We start from the raw sequence: 9246 nt of genomic DNA, 5'->3' as shown, positions 1-9246 counted from the left end.
TCTCTCTCTCTCTCTCTCTCCTGATAGCTCTCTTTCTACATTTTGATGCTTTATCTTTCAGGTTTCGGAACAAAAGCAGGTAGATGGTGTGAAGAAAAGAAGGTTGTTGTTGCTGACTGAAGTCAAGCTGAAGATCACAATGCCGGAAATACCCAAGTTTGAGATGCCAAGCATGCCTTGGGTGTGTGACTTTCTTGAGAGCAAGGAGAAGGAAAAGAAGAAGGGAGAGGGAGGAAGAGGGAGGAAGAGGGAGGAGGGTTTGACAAGTAGACTCACAGGGGTCAGAAAAGAAGGAGATCGACGGAGGAGCTTCTCCTGCCCCACCAGGTCTCCTCCTGCCTCCTCCCCTTCCCTCCTCCTCCGCCTCCTGCTTCTCCTTCCCTGTCCCTGCCTCCTTTTCCTCCCCTCCTCTTTCTTCTCCTCCCCTGTCCCTTCCTGCGTCTCCTTCTTTCCTCCATAAAGAGTCATATACTTTCCGCTGAAGTTGAACCAATTCAGGCTCGGAGCATGCGACGTTTGAGCTGCCGCACATGCCATGGGTAAAAACCTTGTGTGGCAGGAGGAGGGGGAGGATAAGACCTGAATGGCAGGACAAGCACAAGGAGGAGGAGAAAGTTGAGATAGGTAACTTGGTGAGAGCTCTTCCTCACAGTAACCTGATTGCTGCTATCCAGGCCTCTCCCTGCCCAAGCTTGAGTTGCCCAACATGCCATGGGTCGATCATGCTTGCGGTGCCGCCTCGTCTGACTTGTTCTTGTCCTGCTCAGGACAACCAGCAAGAAGAGAGCAGGCGACAGACTGGCGTCACGAGTCTCCGATCATGTTGGTGAAAGGAAAGAAGAGGAGGAGGAGGAGGAGGAAAGGGAGTGAGGGAGGGAGTGGAAGAGAAAGCAAAAAAAGAGAGGAGGAGGACGAAGAGGATTTCCAGGTGAAGATATACAAGAGATGGAGGGCCGCTTCTCTTCTCATACTGGTAGTTATACTCGCAGTCATGCAGCAGTGTCAGGGTGTGAATTAAAACTTTGAAATCTCTTTGTCTCGCAATTTGAGTCTTCGATCTTGAAAAAAACCTTCCTTTACTCCCTCCTCTCCCTCCTCTCCCTCCTCTCCCTCCTCTCCTTTCCTCTAACTTCCCCTAGCTTCTCTCTTTTCCCTCTGTTTTCTCTCTCCCTCTTCTCAACTCTCAGCGTTCACTTGTCTTCTCCGACCTTTCTTTCCTAGTCTCTCATGTTTTCCTCTAGTGCAGCCGTCCAAAGCCTTATCTCGACCTTTGAGCATTCACACTCAAATCAAATCATTTCTTTCTGCAACGTCGGACGTGACGAAAATCTGTACAAGTTCGTCATCTTGTGTGCCGTTGTATGTCTGGGGAATAACGGAAAGGCTTGATACTTGGTCACACCTCCTGAATCGTCAAACTTTCTTCTCTGATGACAATCCTCCTCCTCCTCCTCCTCCTCCTACATCTCACTTCGTGCTTCTTGTACCGTGTCGTTCCTCCTTCATACAACCCGCGTACAACATACATCATTTATTCACCTTCCAATCCCCCCAGCCTCTTCCTCAAGTTGAGATTTTCCAACGTCAACACTCGAATTTCCGAAAGGAGGACGGGCAGGTCGAAACTCCGCCCGTCTTTCGTCCTAAGGCTTATTTCCTCATCCGCTTTCTCCTTCCTCCTCCGAAGCTCCTCCCTCTCTCGCTCCATCCTCCTCCACTCTTGCTCCAGCTCATTAGACCTGTCCTCGTGCTCTCGGATGAATCGATCCCTCAGGTCGAACTCTTGGACGAACCTCGTCGCAATCACAAAGTTGTCGAAGCATTTTGCAAGCTTCCTGTTCATAAGCCTCTTCACAAACCTCCTCATCAGAATCAGATCGTAGGTCAGCTCGCTCCAGGACGAGAACGCAGCGTTCTCTCTGCTCGACATCCATTTCATGATGAAGTGCCGGTACTGCGCCCTCTCCTCTCCTGGAGGGAACCTTGCTTCCGACTCCATCTGACGATACGCCACATTCAGCTTCCACGTCAGCTCCGACACGCTTGACTTGGCATCGTACAGCTCCGAGCTCAGCGACTCCGTTCGCCTGATGAAGTCTTGCTTCTGCATGCTCACAGAGACCTGATTCCGGTAGTTCACCTGCTCTGCCTCCGACAGCTGCTGCTGCAACGAAGCCACCTTCGCCTCAAGCTGCTCCACCTGGGCCCTTGCAACGTCCCGCTCCCTGATCGCCTTCACGGCTGCTACCAGCAACCTGGACGAGTCATGGAGGGGCTCATCTCGGGAAAACTCTTGATGAGACTCCATTACCCACTCACTGTGCTTCACCTCCACCGGAGACACCGACGGGGTCCTTTCAGGACTGACGCTCTCCAGCTCTCGACTCTGCTCCTCCCGAGCTGACGCCTTGCTGTACCCGCAGGAGTCCAAGGAAGAGTTCTCAGAAACAGGAGGCGGCAACGAATCCTTGGGGCTCTGTATGACAGGGCTCTGATGAGTACTCCCCCCCCGCGAGCCTTTCGGTGGGTTTGAAGAACCATATCTGATCCCCCCAACCATCAGGCCTCCGTTGGCTCCTGACGACTCTGCCCACTCCCTCCTCATCCTCTGCTGATGAATCACCTTATCGCTCATGGGCATGCTAGGGAAGAAGCTGCGCTCCTGTCCTTGCTGACCTCCTTCTCCTTCATTTGGAGCTCGGGGAGTCCTGGAGGCCACATTGGAGACATGCATCGCTGGTTTCGGGTTTGAGGGAGGTCGGCACAGCAGGACTGTTGTCGGTACAGTCTGTACTGCTGAGGGTTTGCTGGGCCCCGTTGCCGGCTTGCTATCAATCTTGGCGTCCTCGCTTGCGATCTTTGCCTGCTCTTGTTTCGGAGGGACAATCAACGGTACGGCGAGGTTGTTGATGTTGCAATGAAGCTCTGTCTTCTTCCTCCCTTGCACAGCAGACGTTGGGCGTGGCCCGGAAGCAAGTTTCAGGAGGAGAGACCCATGCCTCGATATGTGAGACGACGCTGTTTGCGGTCGCTTGCTTTCATTCCTGGGGCGTTTCGATGCAGCTTGATTCGGATTCAAGGTTTGCAAGCTCTTTTGGATGCCGTCCTGCTCTTGCTTCTCATGCAGCATCACATTCCTCAGAGCATCTATCTTCACAGTCCCGTTCTCGTCCGCTGAACGAGCCAGCAAGGCATAGAAGTCATCCATGACTTAAAGTTCATGCAACCATGTTTGTGATCTCAAGACCAGGACTGTCAGACAAGTTCACTTCACCTCCTTCTGTTCTAGGAGCTCCTGGATCACTTCACCTCCCTTGTCTTCTCCTCTCCCTCCCTTCTACTTCGCTCTCGCCCCCCCCCCCCTCCCTTCATCTTTCTTTCCGCCCATGGGGGTTTTTCACTTCGAAGTCACATTTTCAACGGAAACGCAACGTGCTACAGAAATCTCATCTGATATCCTGCGAACCTTATTTAAAATACAGTTCGTGACTAGGTCCATTTTTGTATTGCAGGGGTAGGATAAGTCTAAGGGTGGGGTGGGGTACTGGGGTAGTGGTGTGTTTTTTTTTTCGGAGAAATTGGGGGTCCGACCAGAAGTGTACACACAGCATGAAGTAGGGGTGGTATAAGAATGAAATGTTGAGGTAGGTAGGGGTTCCTTTTTTTATGCAGTCATTGAGGGGGTGGTTACCACCCCTCCATTTGTCTCACTTTCTGTTCGCCGAGGATGGTACCTCCCGTGGCTACTGTACCCCTACCCCTCCCTCGTACACACACCTGTTTCCTAGTGGTCGTATTTCATTTCCTACCCCACCCCATAACGGATTCAGTACCCCACCCCATGGGGATCTGTGCGAGAAAGGATATCCCCCTTATGCCCCCAGACGCCTCAATGTTGGGGAATCTTGGAATGGAGGGGGTAGGGTGATTTCAGGAGGGATCATTATGTCCAGTTTTGTGGATAGGGGCAGGGTGAATTTCCTGATAAATGTGCTATGGGAGGGGGTAGGGTGATCGAATGAGCGATCACTGAAGTTAATAGGGGTCATCAACATCATGGGGAGGGGGATCTTGAAATTATGTAAAGTAGCCCAATGATGGGGAAATGGTGGGGTACTTCTGAGGAAAATCAGGGGTGAGGGGTGCTAGTGACAAAATCAGGGGTAGTTGAAATTGGTTTGGAAGGGGTGGGGTGATCACGAAGGTACTGACCGTGAAACCGAAATTATGAGGGATGGGGAAGAGGGCGAGGACGAAGGGGGCGAGGAGGGCGAGGACGAAGAGGAGGAAGAGATGAGAGGAGGAGGGGAAAGGGAGGGACATGAGAAGAAGAAGGGAAGAAACAGAGAAAGAGCTCCACTGGTGAAGGGTCAGATTCGTTGAGAGTGACAAAGGAAAGAGACACTTGGTCGACAGGAGCGTCAGGATAACGCTAGCAGGTAATGGGCATGGTGAGGGCGAGACATGATCAGGATCAGGATCAAGATCAGGGTCAGGAGCATCGGGTAAGCAGTAGCGGCAGCACCAGGATTCGAGCCGATAAAGCACTCGATGGAGTTCTGTAAGGAGGTCAGTCGTACGATTATGAAAACCTGCAACACGGGAGGAAAGTGCCTTGCTGTAATCCCTTGCGAAGGACAAGGATAATGAATGAGACCATGGGGATGCAGAGGATGGCGGAGTTAATGATTAATTTCGTGCGTTGCAGCAGCTATGGATTTACGATCAAGATAAGACGAAAGGTTTGCCATGCTCAAATCACAGAAGTCTATTTCCCACAACACCATCTCCAAGATCCTGAATTGGTCTTCTCTGAACTCGAGAAAAGTTCTGCCGGAGAGGTTTGGATCGTCTATCTCTCTTAAGGATGACAAGTACTTTGAGGTTGGGTCGACGAGACTGTAAGTTGAACCTGGTGGTTGATTTGCAGTGACTTGACTACTTGCTTATGGAAGGCCAAAGCGCGTGGTTGAGGCTCTTTACATTAGTCTCGAACGAGCTCGACAGAAGATAAAGCTGAAAAGGAAGCAATCAAGAAGGAAATACATCTTCCTGCCTGATGGAAAATTCCGAGTATGGTTTCGGATTTTGGTCGTTTCATAACAAATGATCTGTTGCAAACAGGTGTTCTGGGATATTGTAACAATGACGCTGCTGATATACACGCTGTTCGAAATCCCCTTGCACCTTGCGTTCTTGACTGATGACAGCAACTGTGCCCTGAATGCTCTGGATTCTTGCAACCTGGCAGTAGACCTGATCTTCTGTACAGACATGTTCGTCTCGTTCAACACTGCTTACTTGATAGCTCCCAAAGGAGAGGAAGAGTTGGTAGATGACCATGGCATGATTGCTAAGCGTTACGTACAGTCTTGGTTCCTGGTCGATTTGCTGTCATCGATCCCTTTCGATAGGTTACTGTGCTTGATCCTTGACGGACAGCAAAATCTGTCGTTTGTTCGGACGCTCAAGACTGTTCGTTTCATCAAGCTTGCAAGGTTGCTGAGGTTCATGAGAGTGCTGAAGAAGTGGGAGGGACTTAGTGCAAGTCCATCGCTGAGCAACTTCCTCCGCCTGTTTAAACTGATCATCGGACTGCTGATGTGTGCGCATATCATGGGCTGCTTCTGGAAGATTACTATTGAGGTCGCTGACTGTGGAAGGTGGGAGAATCCGGATGAAGCTGAGCTTCAGGGTTACCCGGTAAGCTACGGATGCCAATGCGCTTACTCCTCCCATGCTGAGCTTGAGGCGATCGGTTTGATCTGTCTGCCGGTCAACTGGATGTACAAGTACGACCGTGAATTGTACCTCGACGGATCAGTTGCTTCTCAGTACCTGGTCTCAGTGTACTTCACCATCATCGGCCTGGCCACGGTTGGGTTTGGGGACATAACCCCCGCTAACGACTACGAGAGGCTGTTCTCTACGCTCTTGACTCTGTTTGGAGCCGTTATCTTCGCCTTTGTCATTGGAAGCATCGGGGAGATTGCGCAGCAGGGAAACCAAATGGACGCGGAGCTGAGGAACTCCCTCCATGCTCTCAGCGACTTCATGCAGTACAAGAATGTGCCTCTTTGGCTGCAGAAACGGGTCAAACGTCACCTGTCGTACTCGTCCGCTCGATCTCCCCAGATCTACACGCACGACCTTCTGCACATGCTCCCAAGACATCTGCGGAACTCCATCATGCAGCACATGTATGAGAACAGTGCCTGGATGATCCCCTTCTTCAACAACATGGACCCGGAGCTCCGAACTCACATGTTCATGCTCCTCCGACCTGTCCTGCTGCTGGAGGCCGAGTATCTCTACCACGCCCTCGATGTAGGCGAGGAGATGTACTTTGTCATTGAGGGCGAAGCTCAGGCGATACAGGCGCGAATGAAGGGAACAGAGAAGGTGATCGATACCTTCGTGCGGGGAGATTGCATCGGAGAGTCGGCGATCCTGCAAGAACACCCTGTGTTCCGCATGACGTCAGTGATTGCGACGAAGAAGACTGAGCTGTTGGAGCTAAGGAAGGAGGATGTCCTCAAGATCATCAAGCCGCTCTACCCCGACATCTACATCAGCCTGACCGAGCTGTCCAAGGCGAGGCTGCTCAAGGAGCAGGCCTTCGACGTGCAGGTACAGATGAGGGCGAGGTCGTTGAAGAGATGCGCGGACCCCCGGCTGAAGAAGGATACAATTATCTGTGCCAACTTCCTGGAATCGAACTCGGAGGAGGCGAGGGAGGAGGAGAGGACTCACAGGAACTTACTCAGGAGCGCGTCTGGCAGGGTGTCGCCTCCTTCACCTCTCAAGAAGCGCTCTTCAGTCCTCAAACCTCTGGATGGTTGCAACGGGCTCATCATACCAGAGCAGGAGGAGGCGTCTCTGCATTCCAGCGCCAAGTTGTCTTCTCCTTATTTCGCACCTTCAGACGTCTCGGCTGCTCTCAAGGAAATATCCCACAAACTCGAGAAGCTACAGGTGACGTGATTTAGAACCTCCTCCTCTCCTTTCCTCCTCTCCTCCTTCCTCCCCTATTGCTGGTCGTTCGTCATCACGATCCTGTGCTGCTTTTGTTGTCAACCCTCTTGCTTTTCTCTCCTTGCAACTTCTCTGCCTTGCTCTCTCCAATGTTCAGTCTTGTCACCTCCTCCCACATTCATACTCCGTTTTAATGCTCCTTCCCATTCTTCGCGACATTCTACTGCTCACTCAGCTATCACGCCTATCACGTCTCGTGCTGTTGTGTACAATGTCACTGTTCCAACAGTGTCGAGTCCATCATCGCATGTTGTTGTGTGTGACTCGAGCTTTCTTCAACACACCTTTCCTTTGCATCTCTACTTGATATCTCTATCCTCTGCTGTTACACCTCCTTCTCATACGTCGTCATCGTCTGACCCTTTGGTTTCCTCTCCCAAACAGGCCTCCGTCGATTCCTCCACTCTGCCAACTGAAGTCCTCAAGTATTACTCCTTCTGAAGGGTCCTTGCCTTGTACCAAATTGCATCGTCCATTTATTTTCATCTTGTACATGTTCATCGTCAACTAATGAATGAAAGTTGAATGTTGTAACACATTGTCGACATCTACATCTTCACATTTTTGTTGGGGACATGTATTCGCCGTACAACCATTCATCGCGCGTTGGAAAGTGAACAAGTATGAGCGACATCTTATTCCGATGGTTTGTTCCGTCTTTGCCATCCCCAGCACCTTTGAACAAAGTCATGTCAACACCTTCCTCCTCCTCCCTCCTCCTCCCTCCTCCTGATCATCATCATCATCATCATCATCATCATCATCATCATCATCATCATCTCCATCTCCATCTCCATCTCCATCGTCGTCGTCGTCGTCGTCGTCGTCGTCGTCATCATCATCATCATCATCATCAACAACAACAACAACAACAACAACAACAACAACTATCCTCATCATTATCATTATCATCATCATCCATCATCATCACCACTCTCCATCTCCATCATCATCATCTCCATCATCATCATCATCTCCATCATCATCATCATCTCCATCATCATCATCATCTCCATCATCATCATCATCATCATCATCATCATCATCTCCATCATCATCATCATCTCCATCATCATCTCCATCATCACTGACACTTTCATCACCAGTATTACATGCTCAGCAGAACATCGCAACAACAAAAAACAGTCAGATCACAGCAGACAAATAGCACATTAGAAAGCAAAGGCCTTGACATCAGCCGAAATCGACATCCACAACAAGCACATCTCCCATCGACTCTCATCTCACCATCAGTCTTGCGTACTCTCGTTGCCTCACTCCACGACTTTTCAACAGACTTCCATGCGAAGATCTCCCCGAGCTCATGATCGCTCTCTTCCACCACCTCAGCTCTCCTCCTCCCTTCCTCCTCCCTTCTCCTCCCCTCCTCCTCCTCCCTCCTTTGCTTCAGCGTCCTTGCCCGTGTCACCATTTTCTCGAAGTGCTTCAACTCCTCCGTCCCCTTCAGACGTCGGTTGCAAACTCTCCCCTCTCATCCCGACAGATCGGCTGCTCTGCTCCTCCCTCGGGCCTGTGGCACCCGACCCTCTCCTCTCCCTCATACCACGCGACTTTCCTCTTGTCATGGCACTCCTCATACCTCTGCCTCACAGCAGCATACACCGCCTTGCTCCGCTCCATGTTGTATACCCCGCTGCTGTGCTGATGCTTCCACTGCCCCTGATCAGGCCTCCTGTACGTCCTGTCTGCGATGTTGGTCGTCCCTGTGGGCTTGTCCAACATCGTCGTGAAGTCTGGACAGGTCACATCCTGCATCTTGCTGTGATTCCAGTTCTTGGAGGACATGAACGATGGGCCGACGGTGCGGTGTCTGCTGATGGAAAAATTGCCGTATGTGATCTCCTGCATTTCCCTGAGCCTTCGAAGTTCGAATTCAGTGAAGGATCTATCTCTGATTGGCGACATCTGCAAGCAACAAGAGAACGTAAGTCGAGAAAACGAAATGATCCTCCTCTTTCATAATCCTTCCAACTATATGCTGCCGAATAATCACCCTGTCTTTGATATTCATCTTCGCATCTCCATCAACATGTTTCTTCTGCTAATGCATCCTTCACACAATCATAGCCTCTGATTTCATTTCTTCTTCTTTCCTGCCCCTCCTCCTCCTCCTCCTCCTCCTCTTCCTCCTCTTCTCTCCCTTATCGCCCTCGATCCTCACTCTATCGGAGACCTTTTGGGTACGAGCAA

At 50.9% G+C, this 9246-nt stretch overlaps 4 protein-coding genes across 4 annotated transcripts; 2 read left to right on the top strand and 2 right to left on the bottom strand.

Moving 5' to 3' along the window:
• Positions 1 to 139: 139 nt before the first annotated feature.
• On the top strand, positions 140 to 830 carry GUITHDRAFT_122526 (hypothetical protein; the record flags this gene model as incomplete). Its single annotated transcript, XM_005818198.1, has 5 exons — positions 140 to 257; positions 499 to 539; positions 591 to 624; positions 675 to 715; positions 768 to 830. The coding sequence occupies 5 exons, from the start codon at positions 140 to 142 to the stop codon at positions 828 to 830; spliced, it is 297 nt and encodes a 98-aa protein (XP_005818255.1).
• Positions 831 to 1531: 701 nt separating this feature from the next.
• GUITHDRAFT_122525 (hypothetical protein) lies at positions 1532 to 3208 on the bottom strand (the record flags this gene model as incomplete). The annotated part of the gene is made up of 1 exon (XM_005818197.1): positions 1532 to 3208. One exon carries the CDS (start codon positions 3206 to 3208, stop codon positions 1532 to 1534), a length of 1677 nt encoding a protein of 558 aa, XP_005818254.1.
• Positions 3209 to 5106: 1898 nt separating this feature from the next.
• Positions 5107 to 6369, top strand: GUITHDRAFT_83268 (hypothetical protein; the record flags this gene model as incomplete). The annotated part of the gene is made up of 1 exon (XM_005818196.1): positions 5107 to 6369. A coding segment is annotated over one exon (1263 nt), but the record flags the coding sequence as incomplete, so codon positions are not given.
• A 2130-nt stretch (positions 6370 to 8499) lies between these two features.
• On the bottom strand, positions 8500 to 8961 carry GUITHDRAFT_149405 (hypothetical protein; the record flags this gene model as incomplete). The annotated part of the gene is made up of 1 exon (XM_005818195.1): positions 8500 to 8961. One exon carries the CDS (start codon positions 8959 to 8961, stop codon positions 8500 to 8502), a length of 462 nt encoding a protein of 153 aa, XP_005818252.1.
• Positions 8962 to 9246: the final 285 nt, after the last annotated feature.

The sequence above is a fragment of the Guillardia theta genome (genome assembly GCF_000315625.1).
Source record: "Guillardia theta CCMP2712 unplaced genomic scaffold GUITHscaffold_353, whole genome shotgun sequence".
Lineage (NCBI taxonomy): Eukaryota > Cryptophyceae > Pyrenomonadales > Geminigeraceae > Guillardia > Guillardia theta.
This window is presented reverse-complemented; position numbering and strand designations above follow the sequence as displayed.